Raw genomic sequence first — 26,867 nt, forward strand, 5'->3', positions numbered from 1 at the left:
AGCCGAAAACCGTAAATATGTGGAGCACATGCTTTGTCATCTGGGAGCATCTGGGGCCCGTTGTGGAGGGTGTGGAGACGAGACGCATGCCTGCAGATGTTAACCTGGAACGTCCTTATCGCTTTCAGTGTGCAGTGATAGCAGCCTTTCCATTCATGGACGTGCACTTAAGTCTGGACAGTGGTACTGAGACATTAGTTAGCTCAAGGGTTACACACCTCCTCTTTTAGTGCGTACTTCCCCTTTAAAGTATCTAAGAGACAAAGCCTGGCTGCCCGCTCCGTCTCCGTCTTAGTTTGTGTTGAGGTTTGGTGAGCGCTGCTGGGATGACCGAGTTCACTGAGGGGTTTTTGAAGAATAAAGGAGAAGCTGCTGCGGTGCGTGCCGGACATTTAGCGAGTCGGGCCGTGGATATGACACGCAGGAGGGCAGACTTGAAGTTATCAGGGGAGTGACAAGAAACTGCATTTCACCCTCTTCCACTTCTTCTCTCCAGAGACACATGACTGAATTCATCGCGAAAAGGTATTTTATGGCTTTTGGTTTGAGGTTCAAATGCTCATCATGTGTTTCTCAGTTCCTTCATCACAAATAATTTTAACCAATCTGCAGCATGCGTCAGCTATTTTCTTCTCAGTTTTCTTTCGTATTAGAGGAAACTTCTCACATTTTCCTAAAATGATTTAAAGAAAAGCAAGCACAGTACAGATGAAATCGCATGTGTTTCTGTGTATTCACCTTTTAAAGACCCTCAAAAGACTCTGTTTGCCGAAACTGTAACAGGACTTTGATACCATAAAACCCTCCAGTGAACCTGTAAATTGGGGAGTATACACTGGAAATGCTCATATTGCAGTATTTATCTTTAATGTCTTGATCAAACATGATGTAGACTTTTATGTAGAAGATATAGCCGCGGACAGTACTTTAGTTTTAAGGACTTACGGCTGTAAGACGTGAAGAACTTGGACATAATTAAGCCTAATCGTAAAGCATATAGACATAAGTGCAACATATAGGTGTGGTTTATTATAGCTCTCTGTGAGAATCTGTGTACATTTTCCACTGGGTATAAAGTGCCGTAAGCTTTGTTCAAATGTCTACGGGATGTGTATCACTTTTTTTTTTTTTTTTTTAAATATAATGGGAGTTGTAACGTGATTCGCCGGATGAATTATTTAACGTACTCTCATTAACAGCCAACAATGGGGTTAAATTTGTTACAGCGGTGAAGAGATGACAGGAAGGAACATCGCAGGCGATATCTGTGTTCCTGTTTATTCATCTGTCGTGCATCTCGCTCCTGAATCTGTTTTCAGATTCGCTGCAGAAACCGTTTTTTCTCCAATAAGGCTTTAAATTTAAGCAATACATTTTTGTTGCAGCGCGCCCTTTTTTTTTTTATCAACAAGTATTCGTCCGTACATTCGTCCCTCTTCCGTCCCATCTCACGAACCCCTTGAGGAAGCGTCTTCAAGTTTGGCGCACGTGTTTACTTAGAGTCAAGGATGAACTGTAATTCAGGTTGTGACTGCGACGTCTTAGAAAACAGGGAAATTACCCCTGACCGGACTCAAATGAACTGAATTTGCCGCAAGCTTAGACTCTTTACAGTACAAATATAAACGTCTAATCTAATGCTTTTTTTGTTTGTTTTTGTCCATACTTGTGTCAAACTCTTACACAACCCTAGCCCTAACCCTAACAAGATAAATGAATTACGTGAGGATGCTATATATCCAAAAAGTCAATATTCAAATTCAAAGTTGTGGTGTTAAATGTCTTCAGGGCTAATAGTCTAGACTTAAATGCAACTTGACTGGTTTCCAGAGGCAGCAATACGTTTGACATAATCCACTCTGCTCCTCCGCCTGCTACATTTTCTAAAGAATCTGCTTTTTCATCTCTGTTCTATTGCATTTCCTGTCCTCGCGGTCCTCTCTGAGCTAATACTGCCTGTTCACTTCATTTAAAACAGATCTCCTGAGCCGGTGTCACTGTTTCTCTTTTATTTATTTATATATTTTTTCCCCGTAGGGTGGCTGACCTTCCATGGGACTGGCTGGAGATGACGCACATGACGGACTACAACGACTCCCACGCCCTGCTCTCCGGAGAGAACCTCATCTACGTCATCACCGTGCCGCTCTCGACCTCCATCATTCTCGCCAACCTCGTCATCATCTTGGGCATCTCCTGGAACCGGCAGCTCCACAACACGCCCAACTACTTCTTCCTCAGCCTGCTGGTGGCCGACATGTGCACGGGCGTGGCGCTGCCTTTTATTCCGTTGATGGGCCTGAACCGGGAGTTGAGCTTCAGCTCCTGCCTGGTGGCGCACGTGTTCCCGAATTTCCTCTTCTTGGCGTTCCTCTTCAACCTGGTGATGGTCCACTACGAGCGCTACATATGCATTGCGGACCCACTGCATTACAGTAACTTGTGGATGCATCGCAGTTTTCCTTTGGCGTTGCTCGCGGTGTGGTCGCCGGCCCTCCTGTACGCATCCCTACCTGCTTTCGGGTGGAATAACTGGACGGGGCCGGATTGGAACGACTGTTGCGAAAGCAACCACAGGACACTGTCGAACTGTTCCGCAAATGGGACGGCGTGCTGCTCGTACAGGCGGGTGTTCCCTAACGCGTTCATCTACTTGGAGGTGTACGGGTTGGTTTTACCCGCTATTCTCACCATCGCTGCCATGACTGGCCGGGTTCTGTGGATCACGAGAGGCCAGCTGAAGAACATTTGCCGCCTCCATCGTTCGGTGGAGCGCGGGAGCCAGGCCTCGGACCGGGAGCAGAGGCTGAACCTGCGGTACACCCGCTGCGTGGTGGCGGTGTCCCTGACCTTCCTCGCCTGCTGGGTCCCCTACATCATTTACATGCACGTGTGCATCGCGTTCCTCATCAGCGACACCAAGTGGAGCTCCACCACTCACATCGTGCTGTCCTGCACCGGCATCGGAAGCATGGCCGTGGTGCCGCTGGTGCTCGGCCTGGCCAACAGGCAGTACACGGAGCCCGCCTGCAAACTCATCCAGAAGCTCAGAGACAGGTGGCGGCGAAGGACAGAGGCGCCCGAGGAGGCTACGCTTTGAAAGAATACTGAGGACTCCTCTAAATATTTATGAAGCCGTTGGCGGGGGAAAAAAAAAAAAGACGCTGATTGATTCCGCAAATTATTTATCAATGTTCTTGGACATCTCTGGATGTTTAACATAAAGTTCACATCATTACGTAATATTAGGAGACAAATAAAGGTCTCGGGGTGCCGATCACTGCCTTAGCGCTGTTTTATTTCCTTCTGTTGTCCCATATCCAAGTATATTCATATGCTTTCACACAACATGTCACATTTAATGCCATAAAAAATAGGAAAGGCTTCTCTTCACAGGATATTGAATTGGTCTGATTGGTCACTTTGAGCCCCAACTTTGTTCAGAGGTATGAAAAATACACTTTTATTTGACTATGCTCGCAAACCTGCCGAATGGGCCGGCAAATGTAAATCCTCTCTGTGGTAACATCATAAAATGAAATAAACGTCCTATAAATACAGTTGCTTGCTGCGGACATCAATTTTAACGGCCGTACCGTACAGCTTCTCCATCTGTTACCCCCCCCCCCCCCCCCCCCCCGACCCGTCCACGATGTTTACTCCCACTTCCCTCACCAGTGTTTATCTACATACTGGTATGCGAGCTGAAGAGGGGAGAGCATCTACCGTCTGTAGTACGTCTACAAGACGCGAGATTAGGCCTGTGGCAAGAACACGAAGGAGAAAGATAAGGTTTGCGTTTCGAAGTCGGAAAGGAGGAGTTTTTGCGATGTTTAGACGGGTTATTAGGGCGAGGATTAATCTGCTGCATCCAAATACTTGTTTTTGAAGAAGTGTTTTACATAAGCCATTTGACGGAAATGAGATTTTGATTTGAGGCCTGATCAAATTTAGAATATGTTATGGTAGATAGTACGTGGGTGGAAAGGAGACAGACGGTCAAAGGCAACCCGAGGAGGTATGGCAGGCTTTAATCAAATTAAAGAAATCTTAACTGTTGTTATATTGAGATGTCTATGTGGCTGTTTGTTTTCCACATCAAAATATCATGTATGTCAGCAAGATGGAGGAGAACCGGGAGATGAGGAGGAGGAGGAGGATGGAACAGGATGAGACTGTCGGGCTCCAGACTTAACTGCTATCTGTATCAACTTGAAAACCTTTCAGCTCTCTGTTTAACAAACATACTGTACTAGCATAGCGCCTGGACTCTTTGAACAATAGTCAGAGGAACTGCCAAGACTGATACCACTTCTAAATGTTAAATGCCTAGCTTTAGCTTGCACCCTTTTATTGTAGCTTAGCATGAAGCCTGGAGATAGGGCAATTGAGCTGTCTTTTTCCTCCTTGGCTTCTAAGTAAAGAAGATTCATTTTAGGTTTGTCTGTTTCAACATGCAGTATTTTACTCTTAGGTATTTGGCTATTGTGACTCATTGGGTCATGCTAAGTTTACAAAATATAATTAGGTTAGCTAGCAAGTTGCCCTGTGATTGAGCTCCCCAGTGCAGTTAGCATATTAGCACAATGACTGTAAGCAAAATGGCCATTCCGGGTGCTAATTACTGTTCGGGAACACAAAATTAGCCCGACACAATGAGGCAAAGAAGACACCCTAATGGAGTTGCAAATTTGGTGGAGAATTGGTTGAAATAAAACAAAATTATCAAGAAGAAGGAACTAGAAGAAGGGTTTTAGTGCTATACAACAAGGTTAGCCATTTTCCCTGCTTTCCAGACTTTATGCTAGGCTACGCTAACCGCTTCCAAGCTCCTGCCAAATAGAATTTCGTCATCTGAAACAGTTAATAAATTAATAATTTCTTATTTAATTTATTATTATTATTTTTTTAACATTTTACACATACATTTGATTGAAAGAACGACAGCAGACAAACTGTTGTGATAATTTTGGCATATTTCAGGCACAGAGACACACAAGAAAGAGAACAATTCCAATGTCCGGGATGTTTACAGGATATTTCAGGCAACATTTCCTCCTACAGGATTTTGTAAAGACGCAGGACATACATTACAGTACCACTGAAACAAACAACGAAAAATAAAGAGGCTATTTTGCGTTCAGAAATACGAAAAAGCTTCACCATGACGTGACCCTCTTGCGATTCTTCGGCGCTATATTGTCTTCGTAAACCTTATACTACGAATGCAAGAACCAACTAAACAGAAACACTTGTTTAACCACAAAACCTCATTCCCATTCAGGGCACAGATGTAAGAAGAAAACAACTACAAGAAAACAAAAAGAAACACAACAAGTCTTTACAAATGCAAACAGTTCTCCAAAAATATTCAGCCTGCCATGAAATTGTTAACGCTACCAGAAAGCACACAAGCAACATGTACTAATGATTGTATCAAAATTAGGATTCTAAAAAGTTTAATTTAACATAAATTAATTTGAAGTTTTTTTTTAATTCACATTTTGAGGATATACTGTAATGTTGCAGACAAAGGCATGGGTAGGAAAGTCCCAGTCAGTCACTCAGTGTACTGGGTGCTTTCGGACACGACCCGTCCCATTTCCACTTCCACCCGGATCACCAAGCGCTTCTTGGGGTGCTCCGGTAGGATAGTGGTGGTAGTGGGGGTGGTGGTGGTGGTTAGCGGGATGGCTGTGGGCTCTGCAGCTTGTGGCTTCTCTGGCAGGTGTTGCTTCGATGGCGGGTGAACGTCTGCATGCAAGTAAGGACTTGGATTGGTTGGTTTGTTTTTTAGTAATCTGAGCAAAAGAAAGGTTTGATTTTAGTAGTAGGAAAAAAACATGAATCAAGCATGAGCAGGCTGCTACATGTGCATTTCGGTGTCTTTATTAATTCCCTTTCAGTTTGCTACCTTAAATTTGCTACCTCTCCACCTTTGTTATCTACTTTGACAACTAACGTGATTGATATTGACTTACCACATTTCCCAGAATTCTTTTCAACAAAATTCGGACTAAATTTGGACTATATTTGGCAAACAATGCTTGGAAGTTTTGAATTCTGTACTGAATAATTCTAAAACTGTAACCCAGGACGACCACAAGGGGTCGCGAGTTCACTTCGAATTGTCAGTGTCAATTATCTTTTATTTTTAATGCTGCACTAAACATATTTTCACATCCTATTGCTTATATCTAGATATATATATTCAGTGTTAAAATAAAACTAATCTAGAAATGCCATGTTGGTAGAATATTTCAGGGCCAATTTTGGTAATTAAATCGTTCTCACCTCGAGCGTAGAGAATCCTTCGTACAGATGGAGCAGAGAGAGAGAGTTGTTAGTGCAAGCATCTACACGTCAGTATATATTTTTTCTTTTAATCTCATACATGATGATTTGCTCTCAAGCACAAATCTATTCCTCACTCACATACCTCTGCTCCTCGCCCTCCAGCAGCTTGCGGTAGGTGGCGATCTCGATGTCCAGGGCCAGCTTGAGGTTCAGCAGCTCCTGGTGCTCTCGGATCTGTCCCGCCAAGTCCTGCTTGGCCCGCTTCAGGGCCTCCTCCAGCTGGGCGATGTTCTTCCGGGCTTGTTCAATGCGCTCGTCGCCTTCTTTTCTAATGTCATCAATTTCTTTGCTCTGATGCTCTTGCTGATATAGAGTGAAGAAGACATAATCAGTGGCTGGTTAATTGGATGTGGTGTGATGTGTGTGTGTGTGTGTGTGTGTGTGTGTGTGTGTGTGTGTGTGTGTGTGTGATCCCAACCTTCCTCTTGAGAGCATCCAGGTCTCCTGTGAGCCTCTGGATTAAGCGTATAATATCCGAGATCTCCCTCTTTATGTCACGCACTTCCTGCTCACGCTGTCCTGCAGATGTCACCAAAGCATCCATCTAAAGTGGGAAAAGGGAAATTATAATTATAGTAATAATCTCTTCTTCCGTACCGCTTAATCCTGCACTAGTAGTATGCACTGGCACCGGGCGAGAAGCGGGATACACCCTGGACAAGTCACACCAACACTGAGACATACAACCATTCGCACTCACACAATTATAGTAATAATAACATACACTATTATTATCATTTTGCATTCAATATTAATCTATCCTATATGTTGGATTCATGTTAATGTGTATTTAAGGAAATTTAAATTTGTGGGAGGAAATTTAAAAAAAATATATAAAATATATCTAATCAAAGATTTTGTGATCCCCCCTGCAGTACTTCCGTGGACCCCCTAGGGGTCGCCAGTTGAAGACCTAAGATTTAGTAGTTTTAATGAATACATTAACAGTCATACACTTCATCTCATCCTTACTTTTCTTTGGTTCCACTGCTCAGCTTCCTCCCTGGTGCGGGCAGCCATGTTGACATACTGAGCCCTGACAGACTCGATGATCTCGTTCATGTCCAGATTCCGCTTGTTGCTGTCACGTATGACCACTGTCTCGTTCTGGACCTGGGATTCCAGCTCCTTGATCTCCTGCAGAGGGCAGATGTAAGGACAGCAGTTCATATGTATTTGTCACTGTTTCACTCTAGAGTGTCAAATCAGTTTGTCTGTCATTACCTCTTCGAAGCCTTCCCTGAGGAAGTCCAGCTTTCGCATCAGGTCCTCCAACTCCAGAGCCTTATCTATTTCCTCCAAGTGACTTTCGTCCACAGCCTGTTGCATACACACATTATACACACATATGCATGAGAAGACAAAGGGCTATTTGTTGAGTGAAGCAGAACAAGAATGTTAATGTACCTTTTTGGCGATGACAAAATCATTCTCCAAATCAACTTTCTTTCTCAGTTCGTCCTCATACCTGAAAAGCAAAGGGTCAAATTTGAATGTGTGCCCCTGCAGAGCTCTGTGAAAAGTCAAACTCTTCGCTTTGACGTGCACGCTGACCTCCTCTTAGTATCTTCCACCTCCTTCTGGGCCGTTTCCAGTCCGTCCTTCAGCTTCTCCTGGTCGATGAGCAGCTGCTCAATCTGCTGCTCCAGGATGCGCTCCTCCTGCTTCACGAGCTCCTCGACCTTCCCATTGTAATCCTCCTGCTGCTTGAGGATCTTCAGCTTCGTGTCAAGCTTTTTATTCTCGTCCTCCTCCTTTTTGACCTAAAACAGAGACAGATAAAGCGGGAGGGAACTGGTTAGGAATGCAGAAGGCCCGTTCAGTTTCCTTTAGTGCGTCTTTTTGGTTAAATTTAAGTCCACTAGATGGCGCCCAAAACGCTTTCAACAATCTTTCCTGGAGCAAAAGCCAGCAAGAATCACTTTCCATAGCCTCGGGCAACATATTGTGATGAAATAGTCTGAAGTTATACTAGAAAACAGAACACAAAAGACTGGCATCCCACACAAAGGCCTGATTGTCGCGATTCAAGATTATGCACTGGTGTAACAAGATAATTAACTAAACAATAAATTAAAAGTAAAGCAAAAAGAGTTAAAAAAAAAAAACTTTTAAAAGAAAGCAGATTAAGACAGAGTAGGCTATACAAAAAAATCAAAAATAAATTAAAATGATAAATAGTAATTTACAAACTTTATCGATCAGCTGGACGAACTTGTCATTGAGTCCAACCATGTCATCCTTCTCCCGGGATTTACCCGACGAGTCCACTTTGGTGGTCGGGTAGCTTTTGGTCGGTCCCGAGCTACCCGGGCTGTAGGTCTGGCTGCTGAAGTCTCCCGGTTTGGACATAATGGAGCTTGAAAGAGCGAGCTGACGTCTGGATGAACAGGTGAGAAAGGCGAAGGCAACCTCGGACCCTCTACATCACCTGCTTTTAACGTAGACAGCGGCCACCCGTCACCTCCTCAAAACTCTGCATGCGCCAATCACAAGAGGACAGGTGCAAAATTACAGCTTGAAAAATGAAAATGTCGACATGAAATACTTGAATTTCGACTCTGAACCTGTTCAGTCAGAAGTGGCGTTGGCCACCAGGAGCCAATGGCATATCTGGGGAGGCGGATTGACGCGTAAAAAGCAGGTACAAAACCTGAGCCCTCTGTATCCATCAAGTGACTCTCCAGACAAGACGTGTGTCAGTCTCAGCTCGCTCCCATCCATCAGCAATCATGCCTTCCAACACCGCCGCTAGTATGTTTGGTGGAGCCGGAGGAAGAGGCGCCAGGGCGTCGGTAGCGAGCCTGGAGGGGCTGCGCAGTGTGCTCCGCAACGACACGGCCAAAGACGCCGCTCCGGCTCCTCAAACAGCCCCAGCGCCCGCTGCGTCCCAGGCGCCTGAGCCTCCCGCTGTGCCCGCGGACGACAAGAAGACACTGCGGGGTCTGAATGACCGACTGTCCGGCTACCTGGGCAGAGTGAAGGACCTGCAGGAGGCAAACCGCGATCTGAAGAAAGAGATCGATGACATTTTGGCCAAGAGACAAGCACCTGAGAGTCGCAACTGGGATGAAGTCCAGGAACCCCTGGACGAGTTGAAGAACAAGGTGGGTCAGACTCTTTATTTAAACGTTTTTACAGCTTTTCTTTCTTTTTTTTTTTTGCCTCAAATTACTGTACGCATGGTATGCGTTCATCTCCTCAGGTCAAAGACCTCACCCTAGACAACGCAAAGCTGCTACTTCAGATGGACAACACCAAGCTGGCAAACGACGACTTCAAGTCAAAGTGAGTGTCACGCGGGGCAGCCAAAACTCAAGTTAACAAGTCGTTGCATTCATGGATCATTGTTGGACTGTGTTTGCAGGCTGGAGGATGAGACTGATGCTCGGAAGGTGTTGGAAAAAGACCTGGAAGATCTAAACAAAACCCTGGAAGAATCCAAACTGAACCGTGACCAGACAGAGAAAGAGATTGACTTGCTGAAGACTGAGATTGACCGAGTGGAGCTTGAACACAAAAATGTAAGCGGGCACTGGCAAAGTGTCTACTACTGTCTACTGTGTCGTCTCTCTGTTTTTTTTTTTTTTAAACGCTAAACATGGGATATTCTTATTCTTGCAGCATGTGGATGATCTGCGTGAGAAGATAATGGCCTCCGAGGTGAAGGTGGAGATCGAGTCCCAGAACTCCAACCTGGCTGACGTTGTCAACAACATCCGCCAGCAGTACGACAAACTGGCTCAGAAGAGCCTGAAGGAGACGGAGGACTGGTACAAGAGCAAGGTATGCAGCCCGCAGTCACCTGAAGTCCACCCGCTCCCTCTTATCTGTTGTCTCACTGCCTCCATCTCTTTTTTTTCCCCCTCCAAGTTTGACAACATCAAAGTGGAGGAGGCCCAAAACACCCAGGCCTTGCAGTCTGGAAAGACTGAGCTCAAGACGCTGCTGAAAGAAAAGCAAGCTCTGGAGATTCAAATTCAGACCACATATAGCATGGTAACTGCACACACACGCACAAACACACACACACACGCACAAATGCACGCACACTCTAAAAGGGAGTGCATTCTCAAGCTTGCAGATGCCTCATTCTGAAGCCCTCCACGTTCTCACATATTTCTGCTGCATCGTCTGCGAAACTCCAGTGATCTTTAACAAATGACAACATATTTCAAGCAGTTCTTCTAAAGTTGAATATTTTCTTTATCATATCAGGAATGATAAGCAGCTTGCAGAGATGTTCCATCTACGGGCCCTCTTCACAGGCATTCCTGACTACCGTGTCATTATACTGCTAAAGTGCCACTTTAAACCAGATTCCTCACCCATCTCACGCTAGTCTTTCATGAGCCAGCTGGATCTGTTCTTGCGTAACAGAACAAAGTGTAAACATGTCATGGGTCAAACACCCCTGACAAGTCATGGTGATCGTTATCTCACGTCTTCCTTCTAGATCAACAGCCTGGAGCGGACCGCCGACCAGACCAGGGATGAGTACAATATGCGTCTGATGCCACTGTGCAAGGTGCTGGCTAACCTGGAGAACGAGTTGAAGGACATTAGGTCGCAGGTGGAGCATCAGGTGGAAACCAACAAGAACCTGCTGTGTGTCAAGATGAAGCTGGAGGCTGAGATCAATAAGTATCAGCAGCTGATATTTGGCATGACCGCTGAAGCTGACAGGTGAGGATGATCAAGCCTTTGGATATGCCAACAGTTCATACAAATTTCAAGCCAATTTACTTCATTGCTATTATTTATAGCATTTTAACGTATAAAAAAAAAATAATTTATTAGCTTTCTTGACAAGAGTTTGACGAGAAGTGTGATACCACTCATGTATGTGAGTCAAAAACAAGCAACAACCAGGTAGCTTAACTCAGCACAAGAGACTGGAATTGGTGGAAAAGCTAGCCAAAGCTAACAAATTCCACTTTCTGTCACAGCAGAAGAACTTTTTGGTTATATGTCCTGTTTTATTTGATTAAAATAAAAAAGCATAATGTAAACATTTAGCGAATTATTGGCTATTTATGCCAAGCTAAGCTAACAGCATAGCATTAACCACTGGCATGAAAGCAAATAAATATTTTTCATAAAACTTTTAAAAGAAAATCTGAACAATTAGACCTTTTTAAATTATTAAAACCATAGTGGATAAACATGGTGACACCACGAAGAATGTTGGCCTGTTTACCCGTTAGCATACTTTATGCTCTTCTTCCTTGACAGCTTGGAGTTTGCTTTAGAGGATGCAGTACAGGGAGGTGAGTTCTGAAACTAGACATAAAGTAGAAAAACAAATCGATGACTCCAACACGTTTATGCTGTGACCTGAAAGACAGGTTTACCTCTATCAACAAACAAAATTTCGATCAGGGACTGTTTTCACTTTGGTACTGCGTTCTGATTGGCTCGTCTCCAGCAGGAGCCAAACAAACGGCAAAGATAAAATTTTTAATAGTTCCTGATAAAAGGTCTGAAGACCAGGAAGGGGTAGAAAAGGTGTAAGCAATATGGTTGATGACATTTACAGTGTAATGTGGATGGAATGGCTATAAAGCTTACGCCTTACAGCTAATAGTGTTACGTGCGGAGTTGAACTTAAAAGCTAACCCTCACCATCACTTTTGGTCGTGGGAATAGTTTTGGGAAGTATGCTTATTATTATTTATTTATTTCATTTTTGTGGAAAGGTTTTGATGAGAAGATGAAAACAACTCTCATCTGCGTTTAACAACCCTAGCAGATGGTTAGCTTAGCTTAGCTTAGCGCGAAAACAGAAATGGGTAAAGTAATATAATATGCTACAAAATTGCAATGCTGTTCAGGGTTACAAGGGTAAAATCACCTTTATGCTAATGGCAGCTAACTGGAAGACATAAAATAAGCATATTTCCCAAATTGCCAAAACTATTCCTTTACAGCCAGTCACGTCACTAAACTGCACTAAATTGTCACTTGAGACCTGCAAATGAAATCACGCCAAATATTAACACCACAAGTAACTCTAAAATTGCATGACAAGCAAATCAGTAACAACATGAAATGTTGCTTTGATTCTCTAGCAGGGTCGCATGCAAATGACGAGAAAGCTGAACAGCTAAGAGTCCCAAACACTTTAAATCGAAGTCAGTCGGTAATTGTGTCTTTTCTCTTTACAGAACAGCAGATGCCTAACGCCGAGGTGCCCGAACAGCTGCAAGAAGTGAAAGAAGAAACTGCAGTGAAGCAAAAAAGTGCCCCCTCTAACCAATCTACTGCCCCCAAAGCTCCTGAAGAGGCTTCTGCTGAAGTGGAGGAAGGACAAATTAGCAAGGCAGAGTCCGAGGCTGTCAGCGAAGGAGCTGCTCCTGCCAAAAAGAAAAAATCCAAAAAGTCCAAAGCTAAGAAGAATTCATCCTCATCCTCATCCTCATCCTCCTCCTCCTCTTCTTCCTCTTCTTCATCCTCTTCATCTTCCTCCGACTCCGAGAAGGAAGATGAAAAGGCCAAAAATGAGGACGAAGTCGCTGAAGCTTGATCTCGAATGGCAATATTCCTGCTTTTGATGATTTTTTTTTCTGTTACTCTGACATGTATCACATTTAAATGGTTGTCGCGGTGTACGTTCTTTACTTTCTTGGGTGTCAGTGAAATAAATTGCTTGTGAATCTGAACCTAGCAGCAGTGTTTAGTTGACTTGCTCCTTTCACACGAGTTACATAAGGTACTCGAACTGGGTGTTCACGACCCCTAGGGGTCCACGGAGGTACTGCAGGGGGGGTTCACAAAATCTTTGGTTGATAGGACATTTTTATATATATACATATACATATATAAATTTCCCCCACAAAGTTAAATTTCTCTAAACACACATTAACACGAATCCAATATATTTTAGTAAAGGGATAAGAGATAGCTTAATATTGAATGCAAAGTGATGCCAACAGTAATGTATGTTTATAAACAGCACTAGTTTAAAATAGAATGGCTAAATAAAATGTATTCGTCTAATTTAAGACGAATAAAACTGTAAATGTCTCACATTTATGAAAACCTAACCATTAAATGTTTGCTATTTTTGCTAGACCAATACAAGAATACCTCTCTCTCATCTACTATAGTGAGCATGAGCATGCATAAATATTAACAGAACGCACAGCAATGTGACACTTTAAACTGCTCAGTAAATGGTAATAACATGACATTGAGGTTATGTGTGAAGAAAATAAAAGAAATGCTCTTTTGACAAGTGATTTATTTGAATTGTTTCAAATGACGATGGTACAGACGACATAAAAGCACAGAGAGGAACAGGGGATTGAAATCATCCAATATATGGACATTGCATTGTGAGGGCTGAAGGTCAGGGGCAAGCAAGAAGTACCAAATGGAGTAAAAGATATCGTATCAAAAATTTCATTTTTTTTTTCATATATATATTTATATAGGACTAATAATTCTCTTTAACTATGCAAAGCAAGGAATGCCCTTTTTTCCATTTATGTTGCGGCTTTCCCTAAGTAGAGCCAACATTATTATTCATCCAGAAAAAAAAAAAAAAGACAAACGAACAAAAAAAAAAAAAAGGCTGGAAACTTTGTCAGGAGGCTGGGCAAGGAACGGGGAGGGGGGCGTTTAGAGGCTTCCTGGAGTCCTGTCCGTTGTGACGCTGATTCTCATTGTGGCGCGTTTTGGGGCGTGTCCACAGGGGTTTGGGCTTTTCAGGTGACGGTCGGCCTCAGCGGGAGAAAGTCTTTCCACTGGAAATACAAACAAAAACAAATTTTTAGCTAGCATGCAGTTAGCTTAGCTTAGCATATAACCTGAAATCTGAGGTAAACCTGGCTTTGTTCAAAGCTAGCAAAATCCACCATTACCATTTATATCCTTAAAGCTCACAAATTAACAGGTGGAATAAAAAAACAAAAAAAACCCCACAAAAAATAAAATGGTCGTTTCCACAGAGGCTAAGCTAAGCTAATTTTCGAGCATAGATTAATACTGAAACATGAGGGATCGTTATAAAACAAATTTCTCCTTTAAAAACAACCCTCAAACTTGACTGCGATGAATTCTTCTGTTTATTTGTGACTTCTGTTGATATGTTTTGGCACGACGCACAGCAACCGGACAAGTTCTGCCATGCTTCTATTCATTTGAAGTCATTTTCATTTTCATTCAGGTTCCTTAAAAATTTCAGTGGTTTGTTTACCCAGTAGCCAACTGTTGCATAAGGGTTTTCCTGACTGAACGATGGCGGTTATTTATTCAGTTACATATTGCTCACCGAACAAAGACACACTAAAAAAATTCCCAATTATTGCAAAAAAAAAAAATGTTATGTGCAACTGCTAAGTGGTTTTAGCGAAGTGGAGGGCGGTAAAAATTCCTGACTCTCTACAAACACGGCAAAAGCTGTGCAGGCAAACACACCTAAAGAACACACAATGATTCGGGGGCTCTCAAAGACTGGAAAAAACACTTTTATCTCAGAAAAGTGCTGGTAAACTGTATCTAGACTGATTCTATCGCGTTTTTCTTTCAACTGTAAAACCCTTCATGAGTCATCTCAAATAGAGACAATAGTGCCACATTCAAGATCTCAATCGCAGAAATACTTGGCAGAATCCCTGTGTTGTTCCGTGAAACATTAACTGCCTCATCTTGTTGTTCTTGTAACCATCTCCGGCACCAGATATGCACAAAAAACAAAAACACAGTTGTCAAAGGAGGAGATGAGCAGGGGCTACTTACGAGATGGTCTTCATCTCCTTCTTCTCGGCGTCGGGTCGAGCGCGGTTCAACACCTTGAGGAAATCCGACGTCTTGGCCCTCATGCGTGTGTGAATGTAGGCCTGCGGAGGACAGATTGGATGTCAGAAGAGGTTGTAATGAGGTCCTCAATGCCTGTCTGACAAATGCGATGTTACGGTAAGGAGGCCATAAGAAGCAGGCCTTATTTATTTATTTTTTTTACTTCATCTCACTTATTGGTGGGACTCTCCTCTGCGGAGGAGGTAAACCAGAACCTACTATTAGATGGGATTTTATGGCTTGTTTCTGGTGTGTGATTAAAGCCAGCTCCCAGTCTGAAAGCTTCCTTGTTAATTTTCCTTCAGCTGTAGCGTACCGTCAGTGGCAAAACAAGCACTTAGCAGCAACCAACATTCATTGGAATTCATGCCGTATGAAGGCACACGTACTCACCTTGGAGCACTTTATGTGGTAGTGCAGGTAGTCCCTGAAAGTGTGGATGAGGTTGATGGTGTTGTCTCTGGCATTGGCATTTGTGTGGCGTGGGAACAGGACTGAAATTAGCCAAACAAACAAAAAAAAAGGTTATTTAAGTTGGTAAATGAGTCACAAGGTTACAGGAATGTTAAGACTTAGACTTTTGTATGCACAGGCTCAGGACAATGTAATAAAATTACAAATAAAATAGGATAAAAGTACAATATAAAGTGCAGCAGCGATATAGGAATGTATCGTAGTGCAAGAAGAAACTGTTTAAAAAAATGTTCAAAAAATGCTCATCAATGTTCAACAGTGTAAAGGCTCTAGTGGTGGCGCTGACCGAAGGTGATGTATCCAATGTTGTCCCCGACGGCGGCGTCTGTATCCTTCAGCTCCAGAGGAGGCTCCCTGTGGCTAAACAGCACCTGGGGAGCTGTGTGGCTGGCTCTCCGACCCTCTTTGAACTCCTAAACACAAGATAATTAAGTGTAGAGCAGTTTTAATTTAATTTATTTGTTTTAAATCACTCTAAAACGCGCCACACACAGAGTAACAACATGGTAGTTAAAACTACGGACCCTCCACTCCGTAGAAGAAGGGTTAGGGTTAGCGATAAACACCTGCATCTGGAAACAAAACTTGCTCCAGGTTAAAAAAAAAATAAATAAAAAATACATTAATGTTTAAGTTCTCTCTAATTTTATTGCTTGTACTATTTATTCAGTTACCTTTCTTTAAAAAGTTAGCTCGCTAACTACGTGACCTAGCTGACAACAGACTGTAGTAGCTAACAAGAACTTAGCTAGGCTAACTCAAAAGAGACATTGCTAGGCAACAGTGCTAGGTGCTACGTTTTATTAGCTATTCACACCTCAGGCAACACACACAACTTGACAATAAAAAAAGGTAAACATAATTAATTTTTCTTGTTTAAGTTTTCTCTAATTTTATTGCTGGTATTATTTATTTAGTTATCTTTCTTTCAAATGTTAGCTTGCTAACTATATGAGCTTGCTGACAACAGACTGTAGAAGCTAATAAGAATTTAGCTAGGCTAACTCAATAAAGACGTTACTAGGTAACAGTGCTAGGTGCTACGTTAAATTAGCTCCTTTTTAGTTTTGCTGGGTTCCAGTTACACACAGGAAAGCTACTTATTATTCACACCTCAGGGCGTTAGCATCACTGCTAGCCTTGTAGTCAGACCACGTAACCAAGCTAGCTAGACACAACTTGACGATGTAAAGCAGAGGTAAACATATATGAAATGAATAAATTGGACATAATATTGCTAGCCACTTGATACTTGGGAAGCTATTTCCAAAAAAGTAATGCTAAAGTAAATGCTGAAATCAGTTTAACTTAATTAGAAAAATATTTGTGATTAACAGGAGATGGAAACCTTATCAGAATTTTTTTGAAGCTCTCAATTTTTGTTTTTGCAGTGGCCATTGCGACTGATTTTTATTTCTTCTTCAATGCTTTATTTTCAGTTTCAAATTCCTGCTATGCAGACTACACTTAGACAGTATGTAGCCTAGATCCACAGTCAGTTGACAGCTGTAGGGAAACGTCTCACACACCTGCATGAAGACTTTGCCGATGATGACATCATCGTCGTCTTTGAACACTGTGCTGAACACCACCGTCACCCTGTCCTTCTTGGCTTCCACGTACCTAAGTCGACAACAAAACACATCAGCCCGTTTACTACTGACAACGCCTTTAGTTTAACAGGCAGCTCAAAATAAATAAAGACGCCAGAGACGGGATTGAAGGAATTACACAAAGACATCTGAAGCTAAAATCATTTAAGCTCCTGCCGACGTACATGGACTCATCGTCTCTGTAGTGGACCACAGCCCTGCTCTCGCCCTCTTTGCCTTCTTCCTGGAACTTGAAGTACTTTTCGAACACGGAGGCGAAGCAGTTCCTCTTGAGCATCCCCGCCTGGTGGACAACCTCGTCTTTGTTGGCCGGTAGCGCGTCCAGGTCGTAGAGGAGGGACACGTTGTAGCCTGGGAAGAGGCCGGTCAGAATTTTACGTCACTTATTTATTTAATTAAATGTGAACCAAACTGTCATGGTCTTAAAACGGACCGGTGCTGACGCGAAAGCCGCTGCGGTCAGTCTTCAATCTCTAAAAAAGGAGATCAGAAACTTGACGAGAACTTACCAGCCTCTGGTGAAACCAGGAAATTCCCATAGACCCTCTTGAGCAGCTGAAATTAAAAAAAAAAAAAATGACCTTTATTTGCATGACACTTCTCTAAATGCAGCATCGTGTTGTGCAAATAGACTAGAAGCTCTTCTAGAGGAAGAGTCTCGAGGTTTTTCTCGAGGGCGCTGCCTTCAAAGCGATTCTCTTGATATTCGAAGTAATCCGGGTCCGGCGATTGTCACAGCTCTTGGGAATAAAGCAAGTAATTCAAGCCCAAATGTCAACAGTATGAACGGCTGAGAGCCTGTTAAACAAACTGAACTTGCTGCACAAGGAGCAGGAAGGAGGTGTGTGTGTGTGTGTGTGAGCTCTGGAGGTAATTGTAGGGGGCTTCCACTTAAATAGATACCTGTCGCTTTGGTATGAAATGAGGTACAACTAGGAGGAATATGCAAATCAGACCCACCCAGGTGTGATGATAATGTAGCACAGATGCTCGTGTGCAGAACTAAATGGGACCTTGTCAGACCCTCTCCTCTGTTTGAGTTGTAGGGATCGAGGAGCTGAGCTGCTGGAGGGCAGCCAGGCCATTCATACGCAGCGGCCGCCTCTCGCAGCAAGCACTTCCTCGCCCGGGGTGAGTCACGCAGACTCGCTTCCTGTTTCTACCAGAGGCCTCGGCAGCTGCTTTCTTCCTTACATGGCAACAGATCTCGTGTGTTGTAGGTGCGCGTTCAGGGTACGACAATGACCTCATTCTGCTATTTTTAATCAAACCCACGAAGTCGGCGGCGGAAATCTGCTTTTGAAAGCACTTCCTCGTCGCAAGGCGGCCGCGCGTGCAGGTTAGACGGCTCACCTGCGGCATCAAATGTACACCGTCGCCGCGTTACAATGAAAACAAGTTTCTGAGGATTTCAGGCATGGCCGGTTTGTTATACACCAGGGGAACAGCGTGCCAGAAAAACCACGAGCCGCATTTTTAAAACCGTGTGGTTTTTGCTGAACTGCGTAAAGACACTGTACAAGGATATGAAACCGACCAAAACTAATTGTTGGCAAGCCCTCAGGAAACAAAACAAACAAAAATAAAACTGACTCTGGCTTTGAGTTTTACCTCGTCAGCTCCATGCTCCTGCAGCTCCTTGTAGAACTTGAGGGAGATGCTGACCATCACTTTGGTCTTGTCCCCGTTGGGGTTGGAGATGTGGTACAAGACGCCATCGAAGTCTGAATCGGAGAAAGACACAGCGTCAACGTTTGCTTTTATTAGCAAACTCGAAACCCAGCACAGTCAATCACACAGGTGAAATCTCACAGCTGCAATTTAAATTCGTATTCTAGCGATTACTGGCATGGGCTGAACACGTGTAACAGGTGGGCTGCATGACAGAAAATTGTTTCTCACCCGCAAACGTCACATCGACGGCCTCTGGTTTGGTTCTGCAAGGATTAAAAGAAAAAAAGAAAAAAGCAGCTCTCGTTAGTCGAGCTCACCGATTCGCATTTAGTCAGTGCAATGCAGGAACGACGTTACATTGCAGAGCAAAACTACACTTCAAAATGATCAACATAAATACGATGTGAATGTAAATAGTTAAAATGGGGTTCTTTTTTTTTTCTTTACAGACTGCATAGTATAAGGATTAATAATTTAGGGATTTGCACTGATTTTTTTTTTTTTTTGAGCTATCATTCCCCTTTAAAGCCCTATTTGTACGGGACTGGTTTTACCTGTGGGCTATGCCATAACTACCATAATTCTCATAATAGAGAGGTCCTCATAATTGCGAATCGGCCTCTTTGTAATTTATGTACAAACTTTTACTTTTTTGAGACTTTTGTCTGATTTGACTGATTTATTTGCATCTTTTTTTCTACCCCTCGACAACTTAGGAATTATGAAGGCTGTGCTATAATTATTATTATACTGATAGGAAGCATAGCATGTTTAAATATTATCGATCTATTAAGAAGGGGTGGGTTAACATCAGTCTGTGCTTCCTACTACTCTACTTTTCGGATACGTAGAATATGTAATTTTCAGTTCATCTTTCTTTTGTGTTATTTATGTTCATCATATCCGTTCGTGTATGATTATTTTGTTTGCTTTTTACACACTCAAAATAAACTAAACTAATTCAACCGTTTGTATGCAAATGAAATCATTAGTGTGAACCGGGATATTATAATAGTATCAAAAATATGTATGTTTTTATTATACATTAAAATGTCCAAAGTAATTAAAGTTGCCTCTGACACGCAGAAACTAGCAGAGACATAACAATCTAAAAATTAGTTTGTTTATCCCGTGGGAATGAACCACATCAAACACAGACGTAGGGGGGGTCACTTCCGAATCATACGTCCCTAATAGGACTTAAGGCATAATTATGTGTATTTATCCACGTTATTAAATCACTCTGAAACTAGTGGCCCTTTAAATTCTTCTTGTGGCATGCACAGTAGTAAATTGTAACTTTTAAGCTGGACGCTGCAGCGACTTGCCCCAGCCGCATACTGCTAAAAGTGTCCGTGCCCGGGGCCCTTTCTTGACTCGGCTTGACTCGACTTGACTACAGGAATGCGGAAGTTGGAGAAAAGGGGCGATGGTTAGCTAGCATGCTAGCCGCTAACTGTTCCCACTGAGCCGTGAAAACGCTAATAAACGTTAATAAATGGTATGTATTAAGCGATAACACCCCTTTAATACAAAAAAATAATAATAATGAATGCCCATTGTCTAGTAACCGGATATGAGCAGCTTTACTTTCTTGCTGTGTCGGTTCCCGTTAAAAAAAAAAAAAAAAAGAAGTGTGTAAAACCGACATTGGATGTATGTTTAATTAGCTAATTAGCGCGAAGTAGCTTCTTTAGTAGCGTCATTAACTGATACAGTTTACTTTATCAAACAGCGTAGCATCCGTTAAATGTAAAAACTAGCCTACAATATCAAATGTATTACGGTTCGCTGCCCGCTGTCAAGCTGTCTAGCCCCCGAAAGGGTTTAAAAATGTTTTACTTGAGGCCATAGGTAGCAAAATCACGTATAATATATTTTTTATTATCGTTTATTGACTTTCACACGGTATAGGAGAATCGCCAGGGGAAATGCATTTCAATGGGATTGCGATTTTTTGGCACAACACTGACCCAGTAGACACACCCCAGCTTCAGGCGAACCACTCACGGCGGAACAACAATTGTGTATTTTTTGCCCCCATATTTCACAACGTAACATCTGTACGAATCGTGCAATTTCGCGAGCGTTTATCAGCTGCACCCGAAATGCCCCCAAGTGCACGATCCATTGCATGCAGCTAAGGCATTCAGGGAAACGGTAAAGGGGAAGCTAGCTGACGTTAGCAATGCTAGCCAGGTGTAACAATGATTTCTCACCCGTTGGATGCGCCGTCGAACTTCAACGACAACGTCTCTTCTATAATGCGGTTATTGATTTCTAGCAGGATCATCGCAGCGGATGCCGGTGTCGAGGAAAAGGGGGAGTGTGGCTGGCGCTTTTTGGTGGGATTAAGGTCTTTGTGTCAAATTCTGCAATTTTTTCCTCCCTTGACAGACCAGACCGCTTCCGTCGAGGCTGCTTCCGCATGCAGCTTCCGCGTATTTTACACTCAGGACCCCTAAAGATTAGGGTGGCTAAAACGTTGCCTGTAATAAATTCGTAATGACAAGAAACGGGAAAGCGTCAAATGCTGCAGAGATCACAGGTGTCGAAGCTACGGGCCGCGGGTGAAAAGCGGCCCGCCAGAGACCAAAAGTGGCCCGCAGCGTGAAAATTACATAGAAGGCGACAATTCTTCAATGAAAATAACCGCTGTTTCTAATGTGTCCACTGTTTAAGTCAGGGAAGTGAACACAACAGAACAGTGATACCAAGTACTAATTATTAAGAAATTTATTTATTTAATTTTTTTTTAATTTTTTTTTATGTTTTGTTTTGTTTTGCTAGTTTATTAAACGTAAACATTCTCCTAATTTACTTGTTTTTTCCACTAAAACAAATGGGAAAAAAATATCGAGTTGTCATTACTTATAGATGCTACACAGTCAAGACTAATCGTATAAAATATAAGTTAAATGCTGACACACTGCTCTTTTTGTGGCGTTGTAGATACTTCTATTTAGAAAATATTGAAAATAAAGTTTAAACCCCAAAGAAAATTGAAAATTCTAATATTGCCTGAACTTTATTCAACCTTAAGCTTTTTTGTTGTATTTTTGTTTTATTTCTATTGATTTTTTTAACTGCATTTTATCCTTTTTGCATGGTTGTACTTTTACTGTATATATTTTGTCAATAAACAACAATAAAAAAAGAAACGGGAAAATGATGGAGGTCAGAGGTTAGCCATCAGTTTTTTTTTTTTTTTTTTTTGCAGCTAATTATACAAAGCTACATAAAGCGTTAAAAAAACGTGTATTGCTACAATAACAACACACGGTTAATGACAGCATAAGACTGTCAAAAAATGATTTGTCTCTTATTTTGACGGGGCCTACATTACTATAGACACAACAATCGTTTTGTACAAGACCGAGACGCATTGTTACGCGATGATATCACTCCAAGGAATTCTTTAAATCTCGCTGACGACACTTGCAAATTCCATAGAACATTCTGAAACCACGGTTCCTCCAGAGGTAACTTTTTGAACTCGTTGCCACTTGCGGGCCTTGTTTTTATCTCCTCAAAACATGAAATCATGAAATGAAATCCTTCCAAATAAGAAGAAGAGGAACCCACTTAATTGTGCACTGATCTTTAAGCTTATATTAACCATTAAAACCACTTAATCTGTTACAGACCTCATATATCAAGCAGGATGAACATGAAGAGGGGCCAAAACAGAAACAGAACAGCTAGCATAACAAGAAATGACACGCAAATTTCCTTGTATCGTTTCGGTGGTGACTGTCTTATCTGTTTTCTGTTTAAAGACAGTAATGTTGGCAGGATGTTTTCGTTTTTTTTTCCCCCATGTCACCCTTCTGATGCTGTAGCCCTCTCCCCCAGCCCGACCGGTTTGGTTAAGTCCACTCGATTAAAGCACCTCACAGGGTTTTCTCCCCGACTGTCAGGTATCGTTGCGAAGGGGCTCACATGGAAGGAAAATACATCAGGCTCACCTTTGAGACTTCAGGTAAGAGGTTCGGTGAGTACGACAGGTCATTTTTGAGAATAAGAAAAGAAAAGAAAATTGAATCCAGGGAGTGCAGGGAGGACCTATGACGGGAGGAACAAATTTATTTAGCAGTTTAAATGTAGGATTTTAACGGTAAACCATTATTAAACGTTACACATAATAATATATATATACTTACTACTTACTTACGATATACAAATATAAATCGTTCAAATATGACTTAGGCAGTTATGCTACGAGGGTAACGATGTGTCTAAATAACTGATGGTAAAGGCTGTACGTTTGTTCTTTCGACACATTTCGGTTTTGGTTTAACACCATTTAGGAATTTCTTTTCCAGATCTGTACTTATTTTAATTATGCAAATTTTTAATTATGACTTTTAAATATTTTTATTCTTGTGACTTAATCTTGTTTCACAACCTTTGTCTGTTATGAGATGCTAAAGATGCTTTGTTTTTTAATTTTTTTTTTTTTTTTTTTTAGATTTTAGGGTTTGGATTAATAGATTTTAGAGTAATAATTCTAATCAAATCCAGCAAGACTTATTGGCAGATTGTGTGTATATTATAAATAATACTAACATACTAGAACTTTGTTATTCGTGTGGAATAAAAGCTGTTTTTAATTAGTTCTCATTGACTTGGCAAGCGGATGAAAACTAACCGGATCGGCCTGTGCTTCTCGTGAAGGATAACATGAGATGTGACAGCTCAGATCCTCGATGCAACGCATCAGAGGAAGGTTTTGTGCTTTTCTTTCCTCCGTGTTGTCCTCTGTTGTCGCCGATGGCAACACATCAAACATTTCAGCTCCGCGACAAAGGTATCAGGCACCTATCAAAATATAAATTCTGCACATTGCTGTGAACTGGTGTTTCTGGATCTTGGCATGTTAATTGTGATCCTTCAAGAGTGTTAACTGTTGCTCAACCTCAAATAATACCGCAGCTGAAGATTTCAGATATCAGTGTGGGAGAAGGTTGAGGTAGTCTCTATGAAACATAAAGGAGAGGTATTTCTGTTGTTTGCCGACAGCTGTATTTCTACATTGTTCAGCCATGAACCGTTCTTTCAAGTGTTTTTGTTTCTTTAAACACCTGTGGTACTGTGTGTGCTTTAGATAGGAGTTAAATACGTAATCTGCTCAACTTGTAAAAAGGCTTTTAGCGTGACAAACAAAATTCCAGAAACCAAAACTGTTCTATTTCCATGTAAGAATGAAGGAGGAATGAATTTGTCTTTCCTCAGAGACTCACCCGAAAGAAAAAATTTGCTTCTTCATTTTTTTACTTATATAAGTACATTTTAATTTGATGCCGTGATAAGATTTTAGGTTTGGCAAAGCAACATCCGCTGGTGTTTAAAGAATTTTGTAGGTGCGGGTTTAAACCCTAGTACAAATCAAACAGCAGGAAATGAATAATATGTTAAATTAATTTGTAAAGAGGGACACGTTCAGCACTGAGATGAAAAGAATCATTAAAATGTCTCTGCTGTGAGTTCCTACGAAACCTTCGGAGTCACTCAGCGAGTTCACGGATCAGAGTCTAAATTCTGTTGCAAAAATGTCCTGATTAGATGTTTCTTGTGGCGCTGAACATTTCTGATTGGCTGAGTAAAGCAGGATAGCTGTTAAAATCTGTTTTAAAGCTCGGCGTATACTCCTGCCGCGGCCTATCCGAGCGGCCTACGTCGGCATCTGTACTTGCGCACTGGCTCGGTGGGAGTGTTCCGCAATGACGAAGCGGCCACCTGTGGCGACTGGAACGAACTTAACAACTACTGAAATCAGTGCTACGCTAAACAAAAAGAGACTAAACAGATGGGAGCAGATGGGAGGCAAAAGGAAATTTAATTGTTTGGGCTCGTACGGCAACTGAGAGACGAGGACAAGGAACTGTATTGGGACCCCTGTTTTTTTGCGATGTGTAGGTGCGCTTGAGGCTACAGGATTAAATTTTTTTAAAATACTAACTTAAGTATTTTAATCTTAAGTTAATTTCTCCAGAGGAAAATGCTGCTTTCTTAAATATTTGCCACATTAACTGTTAAAAAAAACAACAATAATAAAACAACAATTAGACCAGGGGTCTTCAACGTTTTTTAGGCCAACGACCCCAAACTAATATATATGTTCCATATTAAACTTGGCCTAGTGCTATTTATAAATATACATTATTACTATCATTTTTGCATTGATTATTAGGCTGCAAAAATAATACAAGGATTCAAATATTTGACAGATTCATGTTTTAATTTAGTAGGGACGGTGAATCACCAACCAATTTCAGCCTGCACTGTTAGCTTCTCTTCTCCTAATATTGCAGCGTGCCTTTGGGATTTCTTTGGGACTACATAGGATCTGAATAGGATAGCCAATTACAGGTAACCTGACAGAGTCAGCGTGTAATATGCAGCTTTTGTGACTGGCTCAGCAGCCATAAGGGATTGACAGGCCTTGGCTAGCGTGGCGCTCTGTGCGAGACGGTGCGCTGTTGAGGCGGCCCCTGTATTGCTGAATGAGTGGAGGGTTGACTGGAAGATAATGTCTTTACAATAATATGTCGGATTCGTGTTTAAATTGTCGGTGTAAATTAAAAAATAAAAATGATATATATATATAAAAAATATCTAATCAACCAAAGATTTTGCGACCCTCATCTTCCCCTTTTTTCTGCTGCTCTCGTTTTGTGTGATTTTGCTCTCAAAGTCTTTCACGAAATAGTGATAAAAGTCATACATTGTCTCGCTAAGAGACTATAAAACACCAGTAAATCAAATAAAGAACATTCCAAGCATAGTCTGAACTAATTACAAGCTCTTGCCGGAATCTTCTCCAGTTTCTATTACTTTAGAAAAACACGTCGATGAGATGGTGGAGTCGACGTTTACGCCTCCTCGGCTCTTAAAGGAATGAAGATGTCAATCTGTCGGCTGCAGAGCAAATATTTTCTCTCCTCCAAAACAGGATGAATGAGAGCCTCAGTGTCAATCAAGTGTTTCCACAGAAGGGAGCTGGAGGGCAGGTTCCCAGGAAGGTCAGTGTCTGTGCCAAGTATCGTGCTAGTAGTATTGTTTCCGAACAAGGGGCCCACACCTGTGTGAATTTGCAGGTGCCAAGCGGTTGGCAAAACAATTAAGAGTCAGAGTTTATTCCTGTTAAGTCCACATTCTTTAAATTTAGTTTTTCCCAAGATCACTTTAACCATTACAGCTGCACGACTCTGGTTCAGCTAAAGTCTCATGACTTTAACTGTGTTTGCAGAAGTAACAAGAAATCTCAGAACAGGCCATTCTTGTTAGGGGACTGAGGTGCTTCCTTATAGAGGTTGGCAGGGCACTTAGTTAGCCGCATGACGCCTTCTAGTCGCCGTAACCTTGCAGAAATGAAGCAAGGGCGACGGCGCTTATGCAGCACGCTGAATATGGTTTGTTTTATGGAGACACACGGGACGTGGAGGAGATGCTTACGTGTCCGTCCGCTTCACCTAAGCATCCAGACGAGGAGGGGCTTTGTCAGTCCCCTGTGATTAGGGACATTTTTCTCTTTGTCTCCCCGAATGAACGAAACCGCAGCACACCTGCCAGTTATTTCTCACAGTTTCTCACACTGGGGCAGAGTGACAACAGCAGTGGCACAGGTCTTTTGCAAAAGAGGGGACATTGTGTGCCTCATTTCCAGAAAGTGACTTCAGGGTTTGTGAAACACCTTACAGCGCAAAGCTGGTTGCCCAATGGCCTCCCGCAACTCCAGCCCAGGCGAGTGGGAATCAAAAAGTTCAGACATCTGCTTTTGGATTTTCTTTGGATTTATTTATCTTCTGTGCTTAATTGTGTGTGTGTGTGTGTGTGGGGGGGGGGGGGGGTCCAAGATGAAATAAAGAAACCATCGTCATGTTTCCCCCAAATTCAAGGGCTCATTCATTTTACTATTGACCCCTGTGCATATCATCAGTGCTC

General features: G+C 42.2%; 4 protein-coding genes across 5 annotated transcripts; 2 read left to right on the forward strand and 2 right to left on the reverse strand.

Moving 5' to 3' along the window:
* Positions 1–3,560, forward strand: LOC125000543 (G-protein coupled bile acid receptor 1-like). Its single transcript, XM_047576041.1, has 2 exons — positions 1–525; positions 2,038–3,560. The coding sequence occupies exons 1-2, from the start codon at positions 503–505 to the stop codon at positions 3,098–3,100; spliced, it is 1,086 nt and encodes a 361-aa protein (XP_047431997.1). The 5' UTR covers positions 1–502; the 3' UTR covers positions 3,101–3,560.
* Positions 3,561–4,956: 1,396 nt separating this feature from the next.
* On the reverse strand, positions 4,957–8,835 carry LOC125000545 (intermediate filament protein ON3-like). The gene is made up of 9 exons (XM_047576045.1): positions 8,551–8,835; positions 7,912–8,120; positions 7,765–7,825; positions 7,582–7,677; positions 7,330–7,494; positions 6,776–6,901; positions 6,440–6,660; positions 6,295–6,311; positions 4,957–5,801 (listed from the first exon to the last, which is right to left on the reverse strand). The coding sequence occupies exons 1-9, from the start codon at positions 8,707–8,709 to the stop codon at positions 5,794–5,796; spliced, it is 1,062 nt and encodes a 353-aa protein (XP_047432001.1). The 5' UTR covers positions 8,710–8,835; the 3' UTR covers positions 4,957–5,793.
* A 101-nt stretch (positions 8,836–8,936) lies between these two features.
* Positions 8,937–13,023, forward strand: LOC125001272 (keratin, type I cytoskeletal 18-like). Of its 2 annotated transcripts, XM_047577220.1 has the most exons (8): positions 8,937–9,464; positions 9,563–9,645; positions 9,725–9,881; positions 9,982–10,143; positions 10,231–10,356; positions 10,814–11,043; positions 11,593–11,627; positions 12,525–13,023. In XM_047577220.1, the coding sequence occupies exons 1-8, from the start codon at positions 9,090–9,092 to the stop codon at positions 12,881–12,883; spliced, it is 1,527 nt and encodes a 508-aa protein (XP_047433176.1). In that variant the 5' UTR covers positions 8,937–9,089; the 3' UTR covers positions 12,884–13,023. The 2 variants fall into 2 exon arrangements, with proteins under 2 accessions (XP_047433176.1, XP_047433175.1); XM_047577219.1 differs by lacking the exon at positions 11,593–11,627 and having other exon boundaries at positions 12,525–12,698.
* A 559-nt stretch (positions 13,024–13,582) lies between these two features.
* Positions 13,583–21,366, reverse strand: arpc2 (actin related protein 2/3 complex, subunit 2). Its single transcript, XM_047576074.1, has 10 exons — positions 21,140–21,366; positions 19,149–19,183; positions 18,858–18,970; positions 17,756–17,801; positions 17,411–17,597; positions 17,163–17,256; positions 15,920–16,046; positions 15,553–15,653; positions 15,100–15,200; positions 13,583–14,105 (listed from the first exon to the last, which is right to left on the reverse strand). The coding sequence occupies exons 1-10, from the start codon at positions 21,211–21,213 to the stop codon at positions 14,084–14,086; spliced, it is 900 nt and encodes a 299-aa protein (XP_047432030.1). The 5' UTR covers positions 21,214–21,366; the 3' UTR covers positions 13,583–14,083.
* Between the last annotated feature and the right edge of the window lie 5,501 nt (positions 21,367–26,867).

Source organism: Mugil cephalus, chromosome 23, assembly GCF_022458985.1.
Source record: "Mugil cephalus isolate CIBA_MC_2020 chromosome 23, CIBA_Mcephalus_1.1, whole genome shotgun sequence".
NCBI classification, from domain to species: Eukaryota; Metazoa; Chordata; class Actinopteri; order Mugiliformes; family Mugilidae; genus Mugil; species Mugil cephalus.

Coding starts and splice junctions, on each gene's coding strand:
- LOC125000543 (XM_047576041.1), top strand. CDS start 503: ATGACTGAATTCATCGCGAAAAG. Junction 526..2,037: donor ACTGAATTCATCGCGAAAAG/GTATTTTATGGC, acceptor TTTTCCCCGTAG/GGTGGCTGACCTTCCATGGG.
- LOC125000545 (XM_047576045.1), bottom strand. CDS start 8,709: ATGTCCAAACCGGGAGACTTCAGCAGCCAGACCTACAGCCCGGGTAGC. Junction 8,121..8,550: donor TCGTCCAGCTGATCGATAAA/GTTTGTAAATTA, acceptor TCTCTGTTTTAG/GTCAAAAAGGAGGAGGACGA. Junction 6,902..7,329: donor AGCAGTGGAACCAAAGAAAA/GTAAGGATGAGA, acceptor TTCCCACTTTAG/ATGGATGCTTTGGTGACATC.
- LOC125001272 (XM_047577220.1), top strand. CDS start 9,090: ATGCCTTCCAACACCGCCGCTAGTATGTTTGGTGGAGCCGGAGGAAGA. Junction 10,144..10,230: donor AGGACTGGTACAAGAGCAAG/GTATGCAGCCCG, acceptor TCCCCCTCCAAG/TTTGACAACATCAAAGTGGA. Junction 11,628..12,524: donor AGAGGATGCAGTACAGGGAG/GTGAGTTCTGAA, acceptor TTCTCTTTACAG/AACAGCAGATGCCTAACGCC.
- arpc2 (XM_047576074.1), bottom strand. CDS start 21,213: ATGATCCTGCTAGAAATCAATAACCGCATTATAGAAGAGACGTTGTCG. Junction 18,971..19,148: donor CGTCGATGTGACGTTTGCGG/GTGAGAAACAAT, acceptor TCTCCGATTCAG/ACTTCGATGGCGTCTTGTAC. Junction 16,047..17,162: donor TCGGCAAAGTCTTCATGCAG/GTGTGTGAGACG, acceptor TCTTGTGTTTAG/GAGTTCAAAGAGGGTCGGAG.